The sequence below is a fragment of the Sylvia atricapilla genome, chromosome 17 (genome assembly GCF_009819655.1).
Source record: "Sylvia atricapilla isolate bSylAtr1 chromosome 17, bSylAtr1.pri, whole genome shotgun sequence".
NCBI lineage: Eukaryota > Metazoa > Chordata > Aves > Passeriformes > Sylviidae > Sylvia > Sylvia atricapilla.
The window spans coordinates 719,540-746,788 of NC_089156.1; the positions used below are offsets into that span (position 1 = coordinate 719,540).

At 53.3% G+C, this 27,249-nt stretch overlaps 1 protein-coding gene across 1 annotated transcript in view; it reads left to right on the plus strand.

The window, feature by feature from the left end:
• The window catches only part of RTN4R (reticulon 4 receptor), a 78,188-nt gene extending 63,825 nt beyond the window's left edge, over positions 1-14,363 (plus strand). Inside the window, exon 2 of the mRNA XM_066331117.1 lies at positions 12,615-14,363. Within this exon, the coding sequence (XP_066187214.1) occupies positions 12,615-14,041 (1,427 nt within the window). The 3' untranslated portion in view covers positions 14,042-14,363. The remainder of the gene's footprint in view (positions 1-12,614) is intronic.
• The last annotated feature ends 12,886 nt before the right edge of the window (positions 14,364-27,249 follow it).

The window sequence follows — 27,249 nt, forward strand, 5'->3', positions numbered from 1 at the left end:
TGCAGGTGGGCTCTCACAGAGGGGGGCAGAGGGGCAGAATTCCTTCCCTTGGTCCCCCACTCTGTGGGATCAGCCCAGGACATGCACAAAGCAGAGCAGAATTTGTGCCTGGGTTCTTTGTCACCCTGATTTGTTGTCACTTTCCCCCAGTGTTGGTGCTGCCTCGTGTGGATCTGACCAGGCTGTGACAAGGGAAGAGAGTTTGGGCTGTTTTCCCAGAAAAAGTGCTGTGTGAGGGGAAGGTCACCCCAAATAACAGCTCAGGAGGAAAGTAGGAAGGGAGAGGCCACAGGTGGTGAAGTAGAACCAGCAGCATCACATCCTGGGAGGAGACATTTCCAGGGGTAGTGATGTAGCATTTGGACTCTGGAACTGAGGGGAGACTGGCTGAGTTTGCTCTGCAAAAGTCCTCAAGGAAGGGAAGGCAGAGACAAGAGCCACCAGAAGTAGAGATCATTTGGAATTCCTGGCTTCACTCCAAAGCATTCCTGGTTTTCCTGTGAGAGATCCCAGCCTGATGCCCCATGGGATGCTGTGAGGGGATTTGCTGGGCAGTTTTTGTGGAGTTTTAGGGTTGGGAGGTGGGAATACTGAGCAGGTTTGAGAACCAAGGCTGGCACAAAAAAAACATTTTGGGAAGTGATGTCTGGAGAGTTCCCGCTGGAACCAGCAGGGTTTGTGCTCCTTGTCCTTGCTCCTGTCAGAAACTGCACAAATGATTTCTCCAGGGAAAGGAGAATTGGCTTTCACTTTGCCAGGGAAAAAAAAAAAAAGGCAGGAGAACACGAGGAGATGTTTTTTTTCTGTCTTCAAATCCACAACATTTACTCTTCTTTTTCCTTGACTTGCATTATACAAGAAATCCCCCCCATAAAACACTGTGAATATGCTGGGATGATTCTTTTCCAGCCTGGAAGAGATGGGATATTCTGCTTGGAAATGAATATATTACCCATGAGGTGCCATTTGGGTGTCTGATGTTATTGGATGTTATTGCTCCTGCAGGTTTGAGCTTTCCAGTGGCATTGCTGTGATTCTGCTGAATTTCTATTCATAATTTGACCAATTTCTTCCTTTTTTTCACTTGAGTTCATTCCTTTGACGAGATGATTCATTTTTCCCCCACATCAGCAGTTGGTCCTTGGTCTCCCTTCCGTGCTGAAGGAGGTGAATTAAACAAAGATGGCAAATGAAATGGAAAGAAATTCACTTAGTCCCATGAAATATTAACAGGCACTTATGGGAAGTGAGCCCTGCTGCTCTAGAAGGGCTCTGCTGGAGGGAGGAACCTGCAGGGTGGAATTCTCTGTCCCCCTGGACATTTGCAGGGCCTGGCTATGGGATGATGGTTGTCTTCAATCATGTTTGGGGTTTGGTTCTTGCAATTAAGAAATGAGCCCCAGGGACAGAACTCAGGGACCTCCTGACCCTGTGTGCTTGGTGTGGAAGAGGGAGGACAGGTGGCCCCACCACCACAGTGTGGTGGGGTGACAGGAATGCCCAGTCCTGGGGACACACAGCTCCCATGGGAAGGAGAAAATACTGTTCTTATTCAAGGAAACCTTTTCTTTCCTCTGCAATGATCCTGAATGTTTCAACAACGTGTCTGTGGAGAGTGATGCTCAGCTGTGCTGAGAGCCCATCCACCAGGACGGTTTGTGGACAATAACCCCATGTGAATGGATGCTCCAGACCCTCTCTAAGGAGTGTGGGAGTGTGGCCAGAACTTGCTGACAAGCTCTTGGTTCTAATTCCTTATAAACTGGAAAAGCAGAGGATTCCCAGAGGCAGGGAAGGAGGTTGGAAGCAGCAGGTGTGAAAGGCCCAGAGGTGAGGAGAGGCTGCTCAGCTCGGGATCTATGCTGTGGAGAAAGAGGGGATGTTAAGGTTCAAGGGCATAGAAATCCAGAGAAGAATACCTGGAAAAGCAGTGGAACAGGCTGTCCACGGAGTCACCAGCCCTGGGACTGCTCCAGAAATGTGTGTCCCTGGCACTTGGGGACGTGGTTCAATGGCATTGGGTTCACACTCGGACTTGGAAATCTTAGAGGGCTTTTCCAACCTTATTGATTCTACAATTCCATGAAATACCAATAATTTCCACTGCTATATTTCCCAGACTTTTTTTTCTAAACTAGTTGTCTTCCTTTTTTTATTTTTTTTTTTCCTGATATTGTTTTCAAAGGTATTTCTGTCACAATTATTTATTGATGACATCACCTTGGTGCCAGCAAACTCCAGGCTTGGACCAATGTCCTGGTGGATAAGATGTGCACAAATTCCCACAGCCTCTGCTCATGGATCTGGATTATCATAATAAATTCAGATTTATGTCAGGCAGTTGATTTCCATGGTGGAGAATATCCTGTCTATGGAATCAATGGACAGTTATTAAATGGATTAAGAAACAGGCAGCTTAAAGCCCTCAAAATGCGATTGTTGGTGGAGGATCAGTGCAGAACAAGCTGCTTGCACAGGAGCTTTGCAGGATTCAGCTTCCACCCTGCTGTATTTCCCTCCTTTCATGAATGATCCAGAAAACATCTATAAATTACTGCCCGTGAAGTTGGCAGCTGACTGGGATTTTGCCCTGATAAATAAAGCTGAAGGCAGGGCTCTGATGCAGAGCAACTGCAACTGCCTGGCAGAGTGGCAGGGAAACAACTGAACCCAGGCAGGGCTCAGCCATCCGTCTGGGAGCAGGAATGGGGCCTCTCCAGCAGCCTGGGAGCTGCAGAGTCTACAACTGCTTTAAGGTCACATTGGTGATTATGGACAGTTAATGCCCTGCAGTGGGGAAATGGATGGACACAGGGAACAGGGGATCCACCTGGAATGAAAAGTCTCATTTCTCTGCCTGCAATGAGACCTTGAAGTGAGGGCTTTGGGCATGGAAATCCGTGTGAATTCCTGGTGGAGTTCTGTGGGAGCTCAGGGTGGGTGTGAGGTGAGGGCAGCTCAGCCCAGCACCGGGGGCTCACACCCTGCTGGATCCTTTCCCCATTGCTGACTTCCCAGTTCCAGGAAAACAGGAAGCTGTATAATTAGCAGCCTGTTGTGTCCTTGTTCAGCTTGGCTTCGCAGAGCTGCACATTTCAGAGGAATATTGTTATTTATAGAGTTGTGGGTGTCATGCTCCTCACCTGGGGGGCGTGGCTGAGGGAGCTGCACTCACCTGAGACACACACTCTTACCAAACCCCAGTCCCAGCTTTGTCTGGCAATGAAAGGACCAGCGGGGGATGTGTGCCAGGGGCTGGGAGAGATGCTGAGGGAAAAGGAGGGAGAGGGGGAGCATGGCCAGGCTGGAGGGATGAGGAGTGTCCTGAGCCTGCTGAAGGCAACGTTGAGGTGGAGACCTCACAGATCAGACACAGCTCTGCTCCTCCCCTGCTCCTCCCCTGCTCCAGGTGACAAACCTGAGGATATCTGGGGAGCTGTGGTCCTCCAGGCTCAGCAAGAGGAGCAGCAAGTTGTGATCAGGGCAGAGAAATCTGAACTCCAGTCCCCTGTGTTCGCTCTCTGCTGTGGGCATGTGCAGTTGTTCTCTGGGAATGTGGCTGTGTCCAAGGTTGGAGTTGGAATATTCTCCCTGCCCTGTCCTGTCTGAGCTGCCTGGGGCTGTTTGCTCACCCTGCATCCACACACACAACATAACTGACACCGTGGGGGATGTTTGGAACAACTTTCCTTCCCAGACTCTTTCCTGAACTTCATTACTGCACTCCACATGACGCAGATGCTGGGGCTGTGAGCAAACACTAAGATAATGTTATTTTAGAGGAAAACCGGGGAAAGTGCTGCCTTGGGCAAGGGGCTCTTCCAGAAGCTGTGGGGGTGGGATTTGCAGCTGGCAGGGGGTGCAGTCCCAGATGGCTGGGGGGGAGCAGGTGTAAATTCCATCTGGAGCTTCACCTCTCCTCTCCCTGAGTCACTCACACACAGCAGCCACCAACGCCAGGTTTGGAGCTGCAGGAAACTCTCCTTACTGAGAAGGTTTTGAAGCATTCCTGAGGTACTTTGTGCCCCATGGGAGACCTAAAGCATCTCAGGAACCTGAGTTTCCTTCCCTTGGACGCCTGTTTGTCCCTGATTTTCTACAGATATGGCACAGATAATCCTGGCTTCTGGAGGAGCTGCTTGTGATTCACAGTGAATATTTTGTCACTTCATTCTTCCCCGTGCGGGGATGGAATGGTGGCAGGATCACACATGATCCTGCTGGTGCAGTGTGCTGGATGAACCCCATCTGGATAGGATGAGAATGAGGATTGGGACCTCTTAGGATGCCCTCAGCACAGTGCTGGAATCAGGAAAAGCTTTTCTGGTCTCATTCTTAGGGATCTGCTGGGTTTGACTTTACTGGGCTGGGTGTGGGTTTTGGCCATGGGACTCTTGGCAAAAGACAGCGTGACAGGGACAGATGTGGGGAAAAATCCTTCCCTGTGGGAGTGGGGACACCACCGGAGCAGCTGTGGCTGCCCCTGGATCCCTGGCAGTGCCCAAGGCCAGGCTGGACATTGGGCCTTGGAGCAGCCTGGGACAGTGGGAGGTGTCCCTGCCATGGCAGGGGTGGGATGGGATTGGATTTAAGATCCTCCCCCCTCCAACCGTCCCATAACCCTGTGACAGCTGTGACAATACTATGGCCATTGGTGGCTGTCACTTAGAGAAAGTGCAGCTGTGACATTTCACATAACCCTGGAATGGTTTGTGTGGGAAGTCACCCTAAAGATGAACTCATTCCACCCCATCTGGTTCTCCCAGGCTGAGGAAGGAGCCCTCCCTCCTCCTCCTCCTCCTCCTGGGCTCCCTGTGCTCGGTGTAGCTGGGCCCAGCCTGGCAGGTGCCCAGTGCAGCCCTAGGAAGGGATCAGGATCACAGCAGCTACTCAGATCTGCTCTCCAAGATGAATTCAGTGGGATTTGGAGAGCTCAGCAAGTGCCTTTCAAGGCTTTCAGGGATCTCCCCCTGTCCTGCAGCCTTCCTGCCTATTCTCTTCCCCTTTTGGTGCCCATTTTTCCCAGAAGTGCCTCGAGTTCTCCAAATGCACATTGTGGGCCATGTGCTTTCACCTTCCCTTTGGGCACTGGGATTTTTCTGCCTCTCATCCAACTCCCACAGCCTTTGGCACAGCTGGCCCCTGCTCTGTGCATCTCCAGGAGATTTTGCCCTCTCCTCCCGTTGTCACTGTGGAATCTTGGCAAAAGATCAAGTCAAACTCCTTGCTCTGGACCAAATCCCCACCAGTCCCATGTGCTCCATGGAGTGCAGAGCCTGCTGCTCTGGTGCAGGGGCTCTGTGGTGTCACACTGCTGGAGAGGACACCAGGACAAGACATTCCATTGTGTGTTCAGGAGAGCTGGACATATCCCTAGGTATTCCAGCTCCAGACATGATCACATCCTGAAAAGGGCCACACTCCTCCATGCAGAGGGGAAACCAGTTCTGAGGAAGGAAAAGGAAATACTGAGAGTTCGGATGGGCCAGCAGCATCTGAGCCCTGCACTATCTGCACAGAAAGGACCAGGGTTGAACTGTGTCAAGCCCTGGACTGGAATAAACCCACCTACAAGGCCCTTTCCACAGGAATTCTTCACATTTTACTTTAAGCTCATAATCTTCTCCCTTTAAAAGGTCAGGAGCTTTCCCATTCCAGATGTGCTGCAAATGGAAAGAGGTGCCAACCATGCAGATTTATCCTGTATTACATGAGAACAGCTGAAAATTCTGCTTGTGCTGACTGACCTGGCAGAGGGAGCCCCAGCAGCTGAGGGGCAGAGCACAGCACTGGCAGGAGCCCTCACTGCAACATGGGCTGCTGTATCCATAGGATTTTCCAGTGCCTGGCCATGGGAGACAGGGATAACTAGGTCAGGCTTTCAGTGCTTAAGAACCTCAAAGATTATTCTTGATTTCATGAAAATAATTTAAAATACCATCTTTAACCAGCATGGGGTTGGCCAAGTCATTATTTACTGTTCCCTGTGAGGGAAGGGAGGTACTAAAATGGAATTTCCAGAGAAGCTGTGGAACTTCTGTAAAAGTCCATCTGCACCCCTGCATAAGTTTGTTTAAACCTCTGCGGCTGTCCATCCTAATCTGTGCAAATATCCATCTGAATCTCGGCAATTGTCCGTCCAAACCTCTGCAAAGTCCACCTAAACCTCTGCAGATGTCCATCTGAACCTCTGCAAAACTCCATCTGAACCTCTGCAATTGTCCATCTGAAGTTCTGCAATTTTCTACCTGAGCACCTGAAAAATTCCATCTAAATCTCTGCCCAGTTCCACCCACACCTCTGCCATGGTCCAGGCTGCCCCAAGCTGCCCAAGTATGGCACTCCCACCCCTGCAGGGAAGAGGAAAATCTGTGGAGTACAGCAAGAACATCTGGAGCAGCATTCCTACAGGGACCTGGGGCTTGGAAGAACCCCAGAGAGGGGAAAGAAGTCTGATAGGGAGCCAGGGCGGCTCTGCCTCATGCCACTCTTTGCCCAGGGCCTGGGGAAGGCTCCAGGGACATGCTCCCACTGTTTAGAGCTGCATTCCCACCCCTGTCTGCTCCTGGATCCCACCTTAGCCCACCCCAAACGTCCCTGGCCTGGCTCCCTGCAGCTCTTCTCACCTTCTTTTGTTGGAATCAGGGCTTTTCCCATTCCCTGGCCTCCCAGGGCACTGCTGGTCTGTAATAATTGATAATTGTTATTGTTAACCAGGGACCTGATGACTCCCTTGATATTTCCCCTCAGAAGGGTTCTGGTGACCTTTTCTCTGAGCAGCTCTCACACCTCCGTGCCTTGCAGCAAGCCTTGGGAATTCAGCAGGATGAAAACCCTCTGGCTACAGAAGAAACTTCATTTTTTCTGCTCCTCGTCGAGTTCTCATTCAAATGGGCTGAAATACAAACTGTTCACTCTCCCGTTCTCCTTCCTCTCCCTGCTGCTGCTGAGGGAGATGCTGGCAAAGCACCAAAAGCATACCCCTGACCAAATGTTCTTAGGCTAAATCCAGGCTGCCGCCAAAATTTGGGAGTGAGGGAGAGCCACTGACAGGGATGGGGAGCCCCACAAGTGGGAGCTGCTTTGGCACATCCAAGGAAAGGCTGGAGCTGTCCCAGGGAAGGTTTGTGCTGCCCTGAGCTCCTGGAATGAGCTGTGGAGCTCAGCCCCAAGTGATGCTGAAGAATCAGCAAATTCAAACCCCCTGGAGATTTGGGAGGATGGGGTGGAAGAATTGCACGAGATCTAACTCGTTTGTACTTTCTTCCCTTCAAAATATCCCTGCAATATTAAGTCCAAAAATTGCATTAAGGGAGTGTGATTTAAGAGGGAAGATGAACACCCAAATTGAGTAGATGGCACATCCAGTGCCTGCCTCCCTACCAGGATGCACTACAGCAATGATCCCTCAGCCCTGACTGTAGCTGGGATTTCTCCTGCTCAAACCCTGTTCAGGGCACAGCCTGGATGTTCCAGAGGGGTTGTGCTGCCAAAGGCAAGGAAGAGCACCTCAATCCCAAAGGTGAATGGGTCTGGATACAGTCCCAGAGGATGCTGGATCAAGGCCAAGTCAGGGATGGGGTTCAGAGTTGCTGCCCCTAGTGCTGCTCACATCCCAGCAGGGCTGGCACAGGTCGCACACGGAGCTGTGCCAAACCTGCTCACAGCACTCCTGCTGCCTCAGGCCCCCAAGGGGTATCCAAAAGGGAATTAGCTCCCTATTTTTAGGCTGCTGGGATTCATCACCTGTGTTTTGGTGTGAGCTGGGGCTGGAGCTCACATGGAACATCCTCAGCAGAGCCTGGGGAGCGATTCAGAACCCCGGAGCTCACTCACCCCAGTGACCTCGCTGACTGTCCCACCTAAGAGGGGTGTCTGACACCCCAAAATCCCCATGGGGATGCAGAGGTGCCCCAAGACCTGCTTCAGCCCCAGAATGTTGTGCTGCAGCTGCCTGAGGCTGGCAGGGACCTGCTGTGCCCCACAGCTGTGACTCTGGTGCCTGTCCCAGGTGTTTTACGGTGGCAAAGCTTCACTCCCATCATCTCCTCCCAGCTGGAGCTGCACCATCGTGCTCCATCCTTCCTCTCCGCGGCAGAAGGGAGGGAAACTCCAGACTGCTCCGGACCAATGGTCCTTCCTCACCGACCTCTCGATCCACCTCCACTGGAAATGCTGCAAAGCGCTGCCCTCTTCCCTGCGGCAGAGGCACAGCCACACCTTCGGCCACAGGACAGAGCGGGAGGCACCGGGAGCAGCCAAGCGCACAATTCCAAAGGATGCCCGCGGAATTCCAAGCGATGCCCACTCCGAGCGGGGAATTCGGCAGCTCCAGCATGTCCCCAGTCTAAACAAAGGCAAAACGATGTGTGCATCAGCAAAGGGCTTTGTATTGTGAAGTGCTCCCTTTGTGTCCGAGCAGGAGAGACTTCAGATGGTTATTGACCCTCCACTGCAGGAAAGCCACATTAGAATATCTCCAAATCAATGGAGACAGAGCAGAGCAGCGGGGAGAGGCCGTGGCTCTGCAAACGGCACCACGCTGCTGCTCCATTTGGCCTCCAGAAAAAAAAAGTTTGCAAAGCATCTGTTGGAGGCCCCCGGAGCCTTTTCTTTCTAATTGCCACGTTTGACAAGGCGATGGCCCAGGGGAGCTGCGGAGAGGCAGATAATGGACCCACTTTAATTGCTTCCAGTTCCATGAGTCAGAACACTCGGGGACGGCAAAGGGGAAGCGCTGCAGCTTCACTGAAGGAGCTTTCTGGCTTTTAAGAAAGCTCTGGAGGAACAAATGCTAAACTCAAAGCCAAAGTTTGGAGAGACTGAAGGTTCCAGGTTCTGGAATTTCTTTCATGGTTTGCTTTTGACAGGAACTCTCGAGTGAAGTTTTAATCATGCTCTGAAAGAGGGAGGAATGGTTTCTCAGCTAAGAGAGGAGGGGACAGGTGTCATTCCAAGAGCCTTTTCCTCAAGGCTGGGCTCTGGGATAGGTCCTGGGGTGGAAGAGTCCAGCTGGAGGATCCAGCATCCAGTGGTGGTGGGAGCCCACTGCAGATACAGAAGTCGGGTGGGTTTATCTGGAAGGTGAAGGGAGGATGCTGTTCCCCACTAGGAGCTGAGCATTACATGTTCTGGGAATGGGCAGAAAGGGAACCTCCTGACCTCCCTCCTCCCTCACAGCCATGAATCACAGAATCCTGAAGTGCTTTGGGTTGGGAAGGACCTTTAAGATCATCTTGTTCCACCTCCTGACACCTTCCACTACCCCAGGTTTCCCTAAGCCCCATCCAACCTGGCCTTGAATGTCTCCTGTCCTTCTGGCTTAAGGGCAGGGTGTGTTTTTCCTGGAAAAGGAAGGAACCAACGGCCAGAGCTGAACCCAGTGCTCCAGGAAAACAAATTAAAAGATGCCTATGCAAGGTCGGGGTGCCTCATGGCACTTGGTGGCCACTGGAGTCTGGGCCACACTGAGACCAGGCACAGGGCTGCTGGACACCAGTCACTGGAGAAGCATTTTGGAGGAGCAGGGAAAGCCATGCAGGGTCCCTGGGGTCTCTGTCATGCCTGGCTGGGGACAGAAGGGTCACCTTGGCTTCATCCACTTCTGCCCTTCCCTCTGGCCCTACCCTGGCTGGGGACCGACAGCGGCTGGGCTGTGTCACAGATCAGGCAGGACACAGCTGAGCTGCACGGCAGGAAAGCCACCGGAAAAAGGCTTTGGGGGATGATTGACAGGAACTGTCTCGGTGGAAGGAGCTAATCCAAGCGGCTCATGAGCACCAGGTCCCTAATTAAAGCGCACAGCCTGGTCCTGCTGTAATTAATTTCCCGGTGCTGCTGGCTGGCAGCGCTCTCAGTGCCACTGACTCACCGCTGCCGGCAGCCTCGGGGCATCGGAGCGGGACAGGGAGAGCCTCGGAGCGGAGCGGGATGTGCCCCTGCCCTCCTGGAGCTCCTCCTGTGCTGCAGCTCTGGGCACAGCTGGGACAGGGCTGGCCCGGGAGCTCCCCATGGCAGGAGAGATCCTGTGGTACCACTCAGCTGTCAGGATGGGTGGCACAGGGCAGGGTGGTGCTCCTGGCTCATCCTCCACCAGCCTGCTTCTTGTCCTCTGCCTTCTCCTCATGTACAAATGGATGTACTTGGATTTATCATGCCCTTGGCTGGAGCTGGGACAGGGATGGTGTCACTGCGATTCCTCTCACTTGGGAATGGGTTTTTTTGCATTCCCTCTGCTGTTTCCCATTTATTCCTAAGGCCTGTGGGATGCACCTGGGCTGTGGCTGGATTTTCCCTAGGCCACGGCAGGGAGGAGCAGCCTGGGCACAGCTGGACCCTACCCCAGTGTCCCAGTCCAAGCAGTTTTGCCAGTGGGAGGTGTTGCCTAAGGAAGTGACTCCCCCTGCCCTGGTGTCATCCCCGGCCCCATCACCCCAGTCACGGAGCTGATGAGAGAGGCTCCAGCAAGTCCCATTTCTCTGCCCACGGGGTTTCATTATCAGCTGCAGAGGGATGGCCAGAGAGTCACCAGCACTGTTTTAATTTCCCAGGAGGCTGCTCTTGGTGTGCCATGGCTGCAGCGGGGAGTTTCAGTTGTCTCGTTTTACTGTGCTTCATGCAATGGGACGTGACATGTCAAAACATGACAAGGCAGACAAAATGTGTCACAACACTGCACTCAAACTCTGCCTTACAGGGTTGCTCAGCAGCTGATAGCATCAGGCTCCAATTATCTCTGCATGCTGAGCTGGGGTTTTTTTCACTTGTGGAATATGATATATGGGAGTCTCCTGCCTGTACTGGACTATTGGATAACTATTGGATCACACCAGATTTATTAACCACACATGGTGAATTGTTCTGACCAGACTGACACCCAAACCTGCAATCCCAGCCTGTTCTTGCAGGAGAGAGACTTTCCCACCTCGCCTTTTCCAATTGTTATTCCTTCAGTAAAGATTTGGTGAGGTTTCAGTGTGATTTAATCTGTTATTGTTGGTGTTTGATGTGGTTTCATTGGCCATGTAAGCACCTACCAGGCTCTGAAGGAGATGCAGCCACTGCCTTCATATTCCTCCTTTGGAATTTGCAGGGCTGGATGTGGCTCCAGTCTCCCCACACCATCCCATTCTGCACTGCTGCCCTTTCCTGTCTGGCCTTTTGAACTCTGCTTTTCCACCTTACTTGGTAATGAGGCAGCAACATTCTGGAACGATGCTTGGAGGTTTTCAAAGGAAAATCCCTCCCACAACAGTGGAAAACCCTCCCACAAGAGAGGCAAAGCCACTCTTGTCCCTGGACTGGAGATTCCCAGCGATGGGGAGGATGTGTCCTTTGGCCAGAGGTGCTGTGATGAGCTAGGAAGGAGTCCCAGTGTCCCTGCTCACATGTGGCATTCCCAAATGGAGCCTCCCGCTGCTCTGGCTGCTGTCCATTCATTTTATCTCCTGTCTTGAGGCATCACACTAATTACTGATTGTTAATTGCTGGGAAAGCCCTGCTGGCACTGCCTCCCTTCCCACCGGGAGCAGATAACAGCCTGGCTCTCCTCAGGACTCTCAGCAGGACCTTCAGGGACCCTCGGGGCCCCTTTGGAGAAGGTGCTGCTCTGTCCATCCCTTCCCTCCCTCCAAGCTCATTCCCAGCTCCCCAGCTGGGGAATTGATGAACCAAAATGCTTCCTTGGGATTCCAGTGCAGCCCATCTCCTGGGGAAGTGGGTGGGCATCACCAGGAAAAAGATGTTTCTCTCTGGGTTTTGCAGCCCCATGAGGCTGCCAGCATGCCCTGGGACACATGGAATCTGTTCCTGTCTTGCACACTTGGTGGGATCCCTGAATGAAGGATGTTGCTTTCTCCTACAACAGCACAATGGAACTGCTGTTTCCTCCTCTTCCTCAGTGGCTGCACAGGTTCAAAGGAAAAAAATATGGGGAGAGAGGAAGCAGGAATATGTGGCTTAAAGTTCTGAGCAGGAGAAGGAAAGGATCCTCTTGGCCCTGAGACTTCTCCAGGCAGGTCTGACCTGAAAGTTATTCTGGGAATGTCTCACAGTTATTTCTCCCAGGAGATCAAATCAGTCCAAGATTATTTGTGGAAAGTCACAGTTGTGTTTTGGGAGCAGTGTGGGGACACCTGCTTGTTTGGAAGAGTTGTTCTGTGACCCTGCAAAGCGGTGATCTGGTGGCACTGCTGGGATGGGATCTGGGGCTTCCTGGCACATCCCAGGTGCTTCTCCAGTGGCTGAGCTGTGCCAGGCATGCCCATGGCAGAGGGAAATGCCTCAGAATTCAGTCCCTTTGCTCACAGGTAAGATCTTGGAAACAGGGCTGGTGTTGGATGTGCACATCCAAAGTGCTGATCCCTCTCTTTTACGTCCTGAGGGTGCAGGGCAGAGGAGGTGCCGGGACTCCATCTCTACAAGTGTACATTGATTGAAGCTCTTGAGTTGAGTGGCAGAATCCCCTTTTTAATCCTGTTTTAATCGCTGGCTGCCCTGGCATCTGTATGTGGTTGGTGTTGCCACACTCAGAGGGGGAATTTCAGGCTCCTCTGCAAAGAGAAGGACTCTCCATGACCCTGCCTAATTCCCACCCTATTTCTGTCATTCCTCAGGAAGCAAACTGCTGATTTTGGTGCTTTGCTTGAACATCCCATCAGAAGTGGAGTCCTGCCCCGGGGCGTGTGTATGCTACAGTGAACCCAAGATCACCATCAGCTGCCAGCAGCAGGGGCTGACAGCCATCCCCACAGAGATCCCCATCCAGAGCCAGCGCATCTTCCTGCACAACAACCGGATAACCCTGGTAAGGGCCACCAGCTTCACCTCCTGCCGCAACATGACCATCCTGTGGATCCACTCCAACAACATCAGCCTCATCGAGCCCGGGGCCTTCTACGGGCTCACCAAACTGGAGGAGCTGGACCTCAGCGACAACACGAACCTGAAATCCATCAACCCCGTCACCTTCCGGGGGCTTGTGCACCTCCACACCCTACACCTGGACCGCTGCGGGCTCCTGGAGCTCTCCACGGGACTCTTCCGAGGGTTGTTCTCCTTGCAGTACCTCTACCTTCAGGATAATAACCTCCAGATCCTGCTGGACGATACCTTCATCGACCTGGCCAACCTCACGTACCTGTTTTTGCACGGGAACAAGATCAAGAGCCTGTCGGAGAACGTCTTCCGCGGGCTGATCAACCTGGACCGGCTGCTGCTGCACCAGAACAGGGTGAGCCTGGTGCACCGGCGGGCATTCCACGACCTGGGGAAGGTGCTGACCTTGTACCTGTTCAACAACAACCTGACGGTGCTCACGGGGGACACCATGGCCCCCCTGGTGTCCCTGCAGTACCTGCGCCTCAACGGCAACCAGTGGATCTGCGACTGCCAGGCCCGCTCGCTCTGGAACTGGTTCAAGCAGTTCAAGGGCTCCTCCTCGGAGCTGGAGTGCCACCTGCCCCCTCGCCTGGCGGGCCGGGACCTCAAGCGGCTGCAGAGCTCCGACCTGGACAGCTGCGTGGACTCCTTCAACCAGATCCGCACCAGCGTCTTCAGCACCAAGACGCGGTCGGGGAAGCTCCCGACGGGGCTGCCCCCGCTGGGCTCCCGTGACGGCTCCTCCAAGTGCTGCCAGCCAGACATGGACAAGTCTTTTATTTACGAGGCTAAGGGCAAGGCCGGGCCCTCCTCCCACAGCAGCCGCTCGTCCAACAACCACCTCAAGGAGAAGGAGAACATGTCCAGGCCCAAGTACATGGAGACGGACCCTTCCAAAAACGGCAGCAACAAGCAGATAAATGATTCCCCCTTTGGGACCTTCCCCAGCATTGTAGACCCTCCTTTGACCAAGTTGAGACCCGAATTTCTAGAGCCTATTGAACCTTCCACAGTCCCAACCAAAAAGAGGCAGGGCTGCTCTAAAAAGAACAGATCAAAGGCCCAGTGCCGCCTCACCCAGCAGGGGAACAGCTCCACGTTACAGCTCAGCCTAAGCCTTTTGATCCCCCCCTTGGTGTGGAGCTTACTGTTATTCTGCTAAAATTAACTCTTTTCCTGGGTTGATGACACTTTAATACTCGACTTTTGCTGACCTCCATAAATGTTGCAAACAAAAGCAGGACTCCCATCCACCCTGAGAAAGCTTTGTTACACAAAACTTTACTGGATGCCTTTATTAAAACAAACAAACAAAAAACAAAACAAAACAAAAGACAAATACTGAGATGTACATAATTTATTTGTCCTGAAACCTGTGAATTATACCTTTGGTCTTCGGAACTGCACTTGCCCACAAAGCAGCTTTTGCTACAGCAGATGGTAAAGAAATATGGTTTATTTACAGGAAAAAAAAAAAAAAAGAAGTGTAAGAAATGCTCTGAAAAGAATGTCTAAAATCTGTTTGTAAGTTGCCATCACACTGAACAATGTTGCAGGTTTCCATTTGCAGAGGTAATGGATTTGATGCTGTTTTAATCCTATGTTGATGACTCTTGCAGTTTTTCCGTCTCCATTCCATCCTTCACGCCATGTTTACGGGCAGCATTTGTTAAAGAATGCTGCCTTCCTCTTCACAAGATTGCAGTATATATAGATATTCATTTTATTTTACTTGTGTACAAGTATACAAAAAAACCCTATAAAATAAAGATTTCTTTTTCCTAAGTGGTTGTCATCTGCGAGGGCTGGAGAGCATCTGAAAAGCTGAAGATTTAAAAGGATGTGGAATGTGATCTGAGCATTTAACACCACAGTGATAAATAAGGCATTTTTGGATAGTTATGCAACCTTTAACTGGTGCCAGCAAAGGGTTTGGTTGTGTGAGACATGCTCTGCTCATGCTCCTGTTTCCCTTCAGTGTCCCACCTTCTCCCGGCATCATTTGGATTCCAGGATGATCAGAAGAGCAGGAAATGCTGGCCCAGCCCCTCGGAGCTGGGGTAGAGGAATGTCAGAAACAATCCCAAGATTTGGGCAGGGCCATTTTCCTCCTGCTGTGCATGGATAGGCTCAGCTCTGTGCTAGGACCCAAGTGGAGCAGCACTGGGATTCAGGGAACAGGGGGGATCTCCCAGGGCCTGGCAGCTCAGGTGCCCATCCCTGGAGTCACCGTGCCAGTGGCTTCATCTCCAGGGTGACCTTGGGATGCTGAGAAAATAAACCACTGCTGTCCACATGTGGTGGATGCCACCCCATGGGACCCATAAAGTGGAGCTGGCTGTGCCCTCCTGGCACTGGCTAGGAGGAGTTGGGCACACAGCTTATCAGGAGGCTGCTCTTCCTTATCAAACCACGGAGATTCTCCTGTGGCACTCTCTCCTGCTGGAGTTTAGAGGTCTGAAGGCAGGAGCAGCCCGTCACACACAGCTGACAGGGGCCAGAGAAAGGCAGTGGCACAGGCCCAAAGGAACGTGCATCCAGGATTGTGTTAAAGTCAGAGGGCTGAGGGCTCCAGGTTGCACCATCCCTTGGAGTTCCCAGCACTGGGACTGGTGCTGAGCTTCCCAGAGGAGGGAGGCACTGCCAGCCAGGAGTGAAGGGCATCAGCAGGGCCATGGCTTCCTTCCAGCCTCGTCCTAGGCCTGATGGCTCACGAGGAGGGAGCACACAGCACAGGCAGGAGCAGCAGGATGCTTGGATGGCTGTGGGGCAGGGTCTGTGTCCCACTCTGGGGTGCTGCTGGCTCTTCTCACCTCTGCCACAGCCAGTTCCCACCTGGGTGAGTGACAGGGAGTGCCTAAAATGCTGCATTTGTTATCTGTCTCCAAATCCATCCCTGGGGCTGCCAAAAACGTGTGGCACAGACCCCTGGGAGTGAACATCTCCCTCGTGTCACCAAGATGGGGACAGGCCTGTCCCTCTCAGCTGGGCAGAACAGCCCTGGGAACCCAGCAGATCCCATCCCTGCGAGCCCAGCTCCATGACCCAGCCTCTGAAGAGGCTCCAGATGTGTTTGGGTACAAATTCATTGTCCTACCAGAGGGATGGAGCAGGAAATGAGTGCCTGTGCTGGGACAGTGCTGGAGTGAGCTGGCCAGCCCTGCCAGCCCTGCTGTGTGTGCCCAGTGTGGTGTCCACAGTCACAGGCCACTGAGTGGGACCTTAGCAGCCCCTTCCTGCCATTCCTGCTCAGGTTTGTCCCATCATGCCAGCGCTGAAAGATTTCCCAAGGCCCTGCACTCTCTGTCTCATCCCAAAAAGCATCATCGAGACTCTTGAAAGATTCAAACCTACCGTGGGATCTGAAGCTCAGGAGTACAGAGCAGCTTGGTCACGGGGTCAGCACTGCCCCAAAGCCCACGGAAAACTGGAAGATTTGCTGGATGCTGTGATGGGCTCCCATGGAACCTCCTGTTTGGGTCATAGGCTCCTTGTGACTCCCTTGTACAGCAGTTAGAGTCTTGTGGTCCAAATGCCTGCTCCATGGGCATGAGGAAACCATACCAGGTGGCAAAAATGCAGGATGAACCTATGAGGAAAAAATTCAGAAAGAAGAGACCATTGTGGCATTTCCCACAGCAGCTGAAGGGCAGAGCTGGGAGCTGGGCTTGCCCTGCCCGAAGCAGGATCTCGGGGAGTTTGGGAAGCCAAGGAATTCCTGTCACTCATCCTGAATAGAGCAGGAGCTGCACTCTGCCAACCCAGTGACACCATTCCTGCTTTCTAGAGCTCAGCTCTGCTGTGCTTTCAGTGGCTCCTAGGACTATACATTGGCCACAAGCCCAGAAGAGTCCCTCGTGCTAATTTCCTAGATTTCCTGCTGTCCAGATGCCAATTCCTGTGTTTACAGCCATTAGAAAGCCATTGGAATGACAAATATTGAAGAAGGGGATGCAGTGGGCAGCAGGAATTCCCACAGAAGCTTGGTCTTCCAAAGGCTGAGCTCTGGTATTGGTGAGGTAGGAAAGGAGTTCAAATGAAGGGTGTTTCACTCCTGCTTTGTGCCTTACTGGGGTTGGCAGAACTCTTCCGGATATTCCCAGACTTATTTTACACTCGGATGTCACTGAATTCTGTCACTGAGTTCTGGGTCCTGTCACCCAGCAGGGCTCAGGACCCTGTTGGCTGTTCCCCATCTCAGGATCCTTCCTCTCCTTTCCTTTCTCACCATGCAAGTCACTCCCAGTTTTCTGCTCCTCTCACTGATGCCAGCAATGAAAAAGAGACAAAGTCAGCAGCAAGGAGCCAGGAGGGATGAGGGACAGGATCCCTGGGAAGAATGGGCATCATCAGCAGAGAGCTGCAGCACTCAGCACCCACTGTCCCCTGGCACTGTTCCCACACAGATCCTGGCAGTGCTGAAGAGGCAGCAACACCACAGGCCCTCCAGCAGTGATGGGAACACACCGTGTTCGTCCTTAATTCTCCAGCGTTTGTCTCCATGGATTGCTGGCTGCTAGTTCCAAGCAGGAACAGAACCAAAAGGGAAACCCTTCTTCCAGGTGTTCAGATCCCTCTGGACGGACAAGCCAAGTGGCAATGAGATGACTGTGGCCCTCCTTGTCATGGTCACATGGAAGGGTGTTTATCCGCTGCCCCTCCCTATCCTCCTGCACAGTGGATGGGGCTGTTCCTCTGCCTCTGGATGGGGAAGTGGATCCCAAAGGACTGTGCAGGTGGGGATTTCTCCATCCTGAATGGGGTCCTTGACACACAGGTGTGGTGACCCCCACTCCAGGGGACTCCATCTCTGCTGCCAGACTGCAACACCTGATGTGGACAGATTTTATGGAAGAGGAATTCCATCCAACTGCTTTTGAAAGGTTTTTTTTTTTCCTTTGCTAATGGATAACTGTGATTCACTGGGATGAAAACTTCATGGAGGGATGCTGTGGCTCTGCTGTAATTTCTATTAGTGAGACCTTTCCCATCAAAGCTGGAGGCAAGAGAGGGGTAATGTAATGTGGAACAAGCCCCCCCGATGGCCTGGTTCAGCAGATGTCCTGGCCATGGTTTAGGAAAATATCCTGGCCATGGATCAGGAAGGACTGAGCTGCTCTGACACCTGTGGCTCAGGTAGTTTGAGTACAAGTTGTGTTCTCCTGAGGATTCCTCCCTGTTCCTGACCACAGCCCCTCCAAGCCTTTGGAATATGAACAGTCTGAGTCTGGACAGTGACAGTGCCCCACGGGGCTGGAGCTGGAGCTCATGGCTGCAGCTGCTGAGTCAGCCCTGCTGGGAACACCCCAGCAGGTGACTGGGGGAGAGCGGGAGCAGGACAGGGGCAGCCAGAGGGACCATGGGGACATCCCCTGTCCACTGCCCACAGCAGGCTGTGTCCCTGGGAGTGTTCCAGGCATTTTGCTCCATGCAGAATGACACAATCACAGAATATGATGAGCTGGACAAGGATCATAGAGTCCCCCCTGGCCCTGCCCAGACCCCCCAGCAATCCCACCCTGGGCACCCCTGGCAGCGCTGGCCAAAGGCTCCTGGAGCTCTGGCAGCCTCGGGGCCGTGCCCATTCCCTGGGGAGCCTGGGCAGTGCCTGAACCCTCTGGGGGAAGGACCTTTCCTGATCTCCAGCCTGAGCCTGCCCTGGCCCAGCTCCAGCCCTGCCCTGGCTCCTGTTCTGCACCTCTCAGTGCCTGCCCTGGTGGTGTCTTGGCTTCAGACCTGAGGAATCCACAGTTGCCTCAAATGTGTTTGTTTCCCTACTTTCCCTGGATGTGGGAGGATCTGCCTTTGCCTCTCCTGCCCTTCCTTTGGGACGGGGAGCTCCCATTTCTGAGCTGCTCCCCCCGACAGCTGCACTGAGGCTCTCCTACCCAGCTTCCTGAGCTGAAATCAGCTCCGTAACAAAGCTCACCTCAGTCCTGCTTAGCTGCATTCCTGGTCTGGAGACCCTTTTCCCTTTTCTCATCTGAGGCTGGAGTTTCCCCAGTCCTCCTTGGAGTTGGGGAACCAAAGGTAAAACCCCAAATCCCACAAGAATGAGGGATGAGATCTCTGCCCCTAAAGAGATTCCCTATAACCCTGTGAGCAAGGCATGTTCCCATATCTCTGCTCTGACACGGAGCAGATTATCCGAGCTGCTGGGTTTTGCTCCAAACAAACATGATGCATAGAAATAATAAAGGCTGGAAGGGTTTTTAATTCCAAGCTGTGTTTCTGGATTAGTTCCCCATCATTAGGCAGTCAGGGAGTAGGGTTATTGCTGTTCTGCCTCCTTCTCAAAATCAGGAAAGGATAAAAAAAACCCAGAGTCGTTGAGAGCTGGGGGTGGGCAGGAGAGCAGAGAACAGGCAAGAGAATCAGGAGGGTTTTAGGGATGATATTGGACCACGGTGCATGCTTGCTGGTGGGGAGCTCTGGAGACAGCAGGAACTCTGCCTATGACCACGGTGAGGGCAAGGAATCTGTGAAAACCTTTCTTATAAATCCAAAGTCAAACATTTGAGTCTGGCTTGGGCCAGAAACTCTAATTAGAGCCCCCTTGATTTGTGCCATAAGTAGGACAACGCAGGGGGAACTGCTGAGGCAGGTGAGACTTATTGGAATTGCATCCCAGGGTATCTATAAATAGGGATAACAGAGGCTTGGCAAAAAGAGGCACAATGAAAATAACGGTGCACCCTGCCCACTCACTGAAGGATGAGGCACTTCAAATCTCAGAGTGACCCACCTTCCGTGCCGGTGGAGAGACTTGTTCTAGGTCAGCAGGTACCAAAAAGGCCCAGCTGTCATCAAGCACAAAAACAGGGCCGTTTTTTGGGATGAAATCATCGCTTTTGATAGCCTGCTGCACTCCACATGGCAGCGACACGGGCGCTGCTCGCATGACTCACGGGCTGGGCTCCTTCACAGCCTCTCGCTGGTGGGCGGCTCCATCTGCGCTGATTTACTGGTGTCAGGGTCCTCCTGCAGGGCCTCGCTGGTGTCAGGGTCCATCTGCACGATTGACTGGTGTCAGGATCCTCCTGCAGGGGTTGATTTGCTCCAGGTTCCACCCTCAGGGGTTGATTTGCGCCAGGGACAAACCTGCAGTGGTTTGTCCTGTGTTGGGGCTGTGGGCAGTGCTTTGCTGACTGCTCAGCTCCCCTCTGCTGGTGTGCTTGGGGCTGGGTCCCACGTGCATTTGTTGTTCCGTGGCTGCTCTGGAGTGTTATCCCAGGAATTTCAGCTAGGAAGGGAACAACTGCAAAGTCTGGTGTGAGGAGGGCGTGCCGGACTTTTCCATGGGAGTGGGCACATCACGTTTTTTGAAGCAGTGAGGCTGCACCTCTCTGGTGGCGGTGGTTGCTGGGTTTAAACTGGAATTCCTGCAGCTCCCTGCTGAACTGGGACATCCTGCTCTGCTTTCTGCACCAGCCTCTCCAGTGCAGGCTGATCCAGCACCTGTGAAGAAGGAGCAGGAGTTCCCTGGCCTGGGCAGAAGAGCACAGGAGCACCTTTCCCCCAGTGTCCCACCAGGCTGGGATGCTCCTGCTGCCCTGGGCTCTGCAGACACATCCAAGGCTCTCCCACAGCAGGAGAAGGGCAGGATGCTCGCTGTTGTCACGGGAGCCCAGCCCTGGAGTGGCTGCCTGAGGACTCGGATTGAGCCGCACGCTGCTGGAGAAGGGCAGAGCTACTCTTTTCTCCCCGGAATTCCCATTCAAACCACAACAACAGCGGCAGCTCCCGTGGAATATTTATGAGCTGTTTGCAGAAATGTCAAGAAGAGGCAGCGGTTGTCTGAGCACCCTCTGGGAGCAGCGGGCTGGGAGAGTCATCCTGTGGGATCCTGACTCCGAGTGCTGCGCTCACAAGGGCCTTCCAGACCCCTGTGCCAGCCCCGTGTCCTGACTGCAGGACAGGAATCGCTCACCATGGCTCCATCATGAGCCTCCCCACCTCTCCCCAGCCAGCACGGGGTCTGGGGGCTCAGCCTGCCGGGGAGGCTGGGCAGCAGCAGCTCCTCACCCCCACCAGGCGCTTGCACCAATTCCAGCTTCACTTCAAGACTCCGGGACTAAATGTTCCCGTTTGCTTTGGGCAGTAAAAGCTGGAATTCTAACGAGTTTCCCAAGCCAGGCTGTTACATTCTGTATTTCACTAAATGCCTTTTCTTTGCTCTTTCCCTGCATTGCTGCCAGACTGACCTTGCTGGGATGTGGGGACGAAGGAGACGGAACTTGAATTCTGGGAATGCATTTCCACACACACCTGATCTCTGTGAATTAGGCATGGGAGTGGAAAAAACCCAGATGTTTAACTTTTCTCTGTATGTTTTGTGTGTCACTTTTAGGAATTTTCCAACAATTCCAGCTTACCAGAGGTGTTCAATGCCAGCTTTCTCCCTGCTCCATGTGGGTAAGTTCTAAATTGTTGGTTTGGTAGGACCTGAGAGGTGCTTTGGACTTTGACCACATTGCTCTTGGCCAGCTCTTGTCAGCTGAAGGGGTCAGGAATATTTAAGAGATGTCAGAGGACCCTTCAGTTTTTTATTTGTTCCCTCTCTTGGAATATATTCTTTATTTCCAGCAGATCTATGGGCTTTAAACAACCTAAGAGATGATTTCCAGCCACTGGGGGAAGTGGTGCCCGCCCAGAAGGAATGGAAGTGTTGTAGAATCATGGAATATCCTGAGTTGGAAGGGGCCCACATGGATCATCAGTCCAGCTCCTGGCCTTGCACAGATACCCCAACAACCCCATCCCGTGCCTGGGTTTGTGAGAGAAGATATCTGGGAGAAAACGTGGCCTGAGAGTCCAGGGAGGAGCCAAGTGCCCCTCAGCAGCCCCGTTCCCCGTTGTGTTGGTGGTACAGCTCCCACCTTGCCAGGGCCCTGCTTTAACTCTGGGAGCTTCTGGTCCTGGCCAGCCTTTGGTGTCTCCACCCAAACCCTGGCCCAGGAGCTCCAGTTTTGTCCAGCCTGGTGCCCCCAGGCTGTCCTGGGGAGTGCTGCTCTGCACTCCTGGCTTCTGTCCCGCCTGGCTTCTCCAGGGACAGATTTCCTGGCTTCCCCTTGGAGCTGTGTGGGCTCTTGGCTGGACCTGGCCACCATCCCTCGGTCTGGCTCCTTCACACAGCTCCTGTGGGAAAAGCTGTGGCTGGAGGGGCCTTTCCCAGTCGTGGCATTCTAATCCTGGCCTTCCCTGAGGGAACAGCAGTGCTCTTGCTGCTCCCTGAGACATCCCAAACCTCCCAGGCTCCGGCTCAGAAAGGGTGAGCAGAACAAAAAGCCACCCAGGCGGCCGAAAACTGGTCTAAAGCAGCCTTAGCTTTCTCCAGAGCTGCTAAATTTTGCTGCTTGAAAAACCCTTTGTGGTGCTGGAACAATGCATGTGTGTATAAGGGGAATCTAGGCAAGATTTCTACTTTCCAGGTTATTTTTGGTTTGCTTGGAAAAAAAAATAAGGAGGAGAGTGGGCTCCAAACCATGTTCCAAAGGCTGGAAAGGAAGCATCTGGTGTGCCCAGGGGTTGTCATAGTGAAGATGAGTGACACATAATAATGATGAATCCAGAAACTTTCACCTTGATTTCCCTGCCTGGTGGAGCTTTGAAGTGAGCCTCTAATATTATGTTAGCAGTTTATTGTGTGTGCTTCATTAAAAATACATCACAGGCCTCTCGGAGCTGGAAGGGACGCAAATTAGGTCAGCGAGTCCAGGCTCCTGCTGCTCTGCCAGGGCTCTGATCCTGCTAATGACTCCAGCCCAGCCCTGGCAGGTGCTTGTGTGCTGCCAATTCCAGCTCTGGGCTGACAGGGAAAACACGATTTCACTCTTTAAAACTTTCAGTTCTTGTTAAAAAGGGTTTATTTCATGTTCCCTGCCCGGTCAGTGTTTGAGGATGAGAGGAGCAGCTCTGTCCTGGCTCTGAAGCCCCTCAGCCCTGGCTGATCCCCAGCATGGGCAGTGGGGCAAGGGGGATTCTGCCCCTCTGCCCCACCTGCAGAGCTGCCCCAGCCCCGGGGCCCAGCACAGGAGGGACCTGGAGCTGCTGGAGAGAGTCCAGAGGAGACCACAGAGATGCTCCATGGGCTGGAGCCCCTCTGCTCTGGAGCCAGGCTGGGAGAGCTGGGGGTGCTCACCTGGAGAGGAGAAGGCTCCAGGGAGGACTGAGATGTCCTTCAGCTGCCTCTGTGCTTTCAGCCAGGCAGAACCAGGCTCTGGATTCAGCCCTGGAGCAGTGCAGGTGTTGGGGGTGTGACATGGAGCTGCTCTCTTGTGGGACATCTCCAGGCTGGAAGCACTGTGGTGGAGGAGTGAATCCAGGAATGTGGCTGTGGTTGTCTTTCCTTGTGGCTTGTCCCCAGCCCTGCTGTTCCCTTGGCCACTCCTTTGGGATGTAGTGCAGGTTTAGGTGCCTCAGCACCACCCAGGGAACAGGAATCCATTTGTTCTGAGTTCTGTGATATCAGAAGGGAAGGGTTTGCCTCCAACACTTTGTCTGAGCTGTAGGACATGAGGGAAAACCGCAGGGCTTGGTGCCACCCCATTGTCCTTCTGGGCTGACTCTGGAGGGGTGAAACTCTTGGGGGTCAGTGGCACCCCACTGTCACTCATTTTGTGTCTGCTATGACTGAGCCCAGGGTTAGACGGGATACTGGGCAGGAATTGTTCCCTGGCAGGGTGGGCAGGCCCTGGCACAGGGTGCCCAGAGCAGCTGTGGCTGCCCCTGGATCCCTGGCAGTGCCCAAGGCCAGGCTGGACACTGGGGCTTGGAGCAGCCTGGGATGGTGGGAGGTGTCCCTGCCCAGGGCAGGGGTGGGAATGGATGGGCTTTAAGGTCCCTTCCCACCCAAACCATTCCATGTTCCTGTGATTCCATGATCCACCAACTCCAGCAGCTCTCCTCTGAGCACTCCAGGGAATCTGGGCACCAACCCCTGTGCCTGGAGCTGTGGCTCCTCCTGATGTGGCCCTCAGCGGCCTTGGAGATGCAGCTGACCTGTGACTCGGGGAGGAACAACCCACTCCAGAGTTTGCTGCTGCTGGGGTGAGGCTTGGCTGGGTCAGTGTGGGGCTGGCACCTCTGGGGAGACACAGAGCAGCTCTGCAGAAAAGGGTCCAGGGGCTTTGTCCTGAGGGACCGTCACACTCCAGAGCTGTTGTGCTCTGCTCTGAGGTGCAGGACCCGGGGTTGATGCTGTGGGAATTTGGAGCTCAGGAAGCCCTCGCTCACCGCCTGCCCAGCAGGACAAGTCCCAGCACCCCGAGGTGCCCAGCCTGGGCTCTGCGGCAGAGGACACTCATTCCAGCTTGAAGATGCCGCTGTTTTCCACTGTGACTCCGCGGGGGAAGGAGAGCAGAGCCCTTCATTAGCTGTAATGAGTGTCTGTCTTGGGCTGGGGCCACGGCTTTGGGCTCTGCCAGAGCTGTGCTGAGCAGCCCGGCCTGACCTAGAAAACCCCCTTAATGTGCTGTTCGTTTCACAAGGGGCAAGGCTCTTATCTAATCACCAGCCACATCCTTCAGCAGCACGGCCACTGCAGCCCAGTTAACTCAATTAGGAGATCACCACGCCAAGCTATTTACAGGCTGCCTTTAATGGCTGTAGAACAGGAGGACACGAAGAGGGAAACAAAGGGCTCGATGTGCTGTGATGGGGTGAGTGGCAGCCCCTGCACCCCCTGGGCCCTGCCAAAGCCCCGCTGACCCATGGGGCTCTCTCCTTCCCGCTGGGCCCCTCTCCCTGGGGCTCCTCTTTGTCATCTCTGTTGTGGTTTGAAAACAAACCAAGTGAGAGGCTCTAAGTCAGAAATAAAATTTAATGAGAAGAAAAGGAAAATAAAATAAAATAGAATAGGATAAAATAAAATAAATACAAAAATAAAAACCACTGACAGAGTCAGAATACAACCTGAGCAGGGTGAAGGAAGCAGTCCAGGTGAGGTGGTCTTCCTGAAGCACCGATCCTGTAGAAAGGTCTGGGAGCTCTGGTCCTCTGGAAATCCAGTGGGTGAGGGCTGCCTGTACTGTCCCAAATCCCAGCTTATATCCAGGTGAGAATGCTTGGCCCCTCCCCCTGGGCGGAGCATCTCCCAATGGGATGATGAGTCACACAGGGGCTCCTTAATGGCCCATTAAAGAGAGATAACCCCAGAGGGAGTTATCTGTGAGTCATGGCAAGGCATTGATGGGCCATTAACAGAAGATGGGGATAGAATACATCCTAAACTACAACCCAGGACAATCTCTCAGGCTCAGAGAACCTCTCACATTCCCAAAGCATTTCACTTGGAGAGGGGCACGGTGGCTTGGTGGGATTTTTTTTACCCCAAGAATCTTATTTTAAGGCTATCGTCCCCCTCTCCCCGGCTCCAGGTCTGTTTTGCCTTGTGTTGTCACAAGCTTGAGATGTCACAGCTGCCCCCGGGAGGGATGGAGCCCAGGTGCTGTGCTGGGCACGGGAGGTTCCCAGGGAACAGGCTCAGTCCCTGTAAGGTGTTCACACCCTGGCAGGCTGCTCCTTTAGGGCTCCGGGCTCCTTTCCTCCCCACCTGCAAGAGCCACAGGCAGCCGGAGCAGAGGCACCAGAGCCCTGTGTGACAGGAGTGTCCCAGAGAAAGGCAGAGCTGCTCCTCCACACCTCACTCCCTTCAGCAAGGGCTCAGCCCCGTGGTGTCCCTGCTCCGAGAGCAGTGCAGGCTCTGGGTGAGTGAAATGCCCCAGGTGGCCTCAAAGGGTGAGGGGAGAAGTGGGATTTGGGCACAAACTGCTGTGTTTTTTATCTGGGGCTCACATAATATTCAGAATTTAAATCTTGAACTGAGCAACAATCAGCATCTTTCCCCAGCAGATAAATTCACTTAGATACGGTTTCTCCTTTGCGTTTTCTCTCGTCTCATCACCAGAGGAGTATATCAGGTCTGAGTGGATTTTGGAGACATTTCTCCCCTCGGGATGGGCAGCTGGAGCTGGAAGGCCTGGCTCGGGGAGCAGCCTCATGGTGGGATGAGGCAGGAATTCCGGGGCTGACCCGCATGGGGTCACACTCCTGGCAAACCTTCTTTCCGATGAGGAGTGAAATGAGCTCATCGTTTTCCCTCTTTCCCTCGTGGCCTCACCTCACTCAACCTGCAGAGCCCCGGGGGTGGAAAAGCAACTCTGTTCTGCTTCCCACAGGCCCCGTTTCATGTGTGGCCTCTTTCCCCCAGCCCTGCCCTGGATACAGCACTAAAAATGGGCACAGCTCATGTCTGTGCTGTGCAGGCGCTTCCCAGGCAGCCAGAAAGGTTTGTAAACGTTGGCAAATAAGGAGGCTGTTTTATCAGCGTCGTAGGCAGTGCCTTTTTCCAGGTGCTTGGAGAGCAGGGTTGGGGTTGGTGACCTCTCATCTGCCCAAAATGCCCCTGGGTTGTTGGGTTGTTATAGCAGCAAAGTGCCAGAAGCTGCACCCAAACTCCTCCTTTCCAGCAAACAAAACATTTGTGATTGGACTGCTCTGAGGATGACATACAAGTTAAAAAAAACCCAAACAAACCCCACAAGGATAACTTAAAAAACCCTGAAATTGTGGCATTTCTATTCTTTCCATCGCAAACATTCAGCTAACAGGCAGCATTTATAAAATCATGAGATGGTTTGTGTTGGGAGGGGCAAAGGACATCTGCTCCCACCCCTGCCATGGCAGGGACACCTTCCACCGTCCCAGGCTGCTCCAAGCCCCAGTGTCCAACCTGGCCTTGGACAGTGCCAGGGATCCAGGGGCAGCCACAGCTGCTCTGGGCAAATTTCCCAGGTGTCTCTCTCATGAGTGTTTTGGGGTGCTGGTTTATTCCCTGAATTTGGACCGCACACCAGCCGTCAGCATTTCCATGGCTACGTCAGTGTCTTGAAGCTTTTCCAGCATTTTTTTGCTCCCAGTGCCCCTTCCCAGGGCACTTTGGAAGTCTCAGTGCTCCTGCCTCAGTCTCAGCAGGGAGCTGAGCCACCCAACATCCCAGTAATCCTTGAGGCCAGAAGAGCTGGACCCAATGGAAACATCAGCGTTTTTCCAAATTTAATTTTTTTTGCCTCAGGAGGATTGGAAAGACAAAAACTGTGTGTTCAACAGAAAAAAAAGCTGTAGGATTGGTTCTATTTCAGGTTCAACGTTGGAAGCAGAAGCTCAGTAACAGCAGCCTGCAGTGAGGTGCCAGTCCCTGAGAGAGGTGGGTGGAGGCCACCTCCTGTCCCCCAGGCCAGCCCTGGGAGCTGTGCCAGGGGTGGGGAGCACAGGCCTGGTCTCTGCTCTGCCTCTGCCCCTCTGAGAGGGATCTCAGCAGTGGCCAGGCAGGACAGAGGACACTGGGGGTGAGGGGAGGTCCCAGGGCAT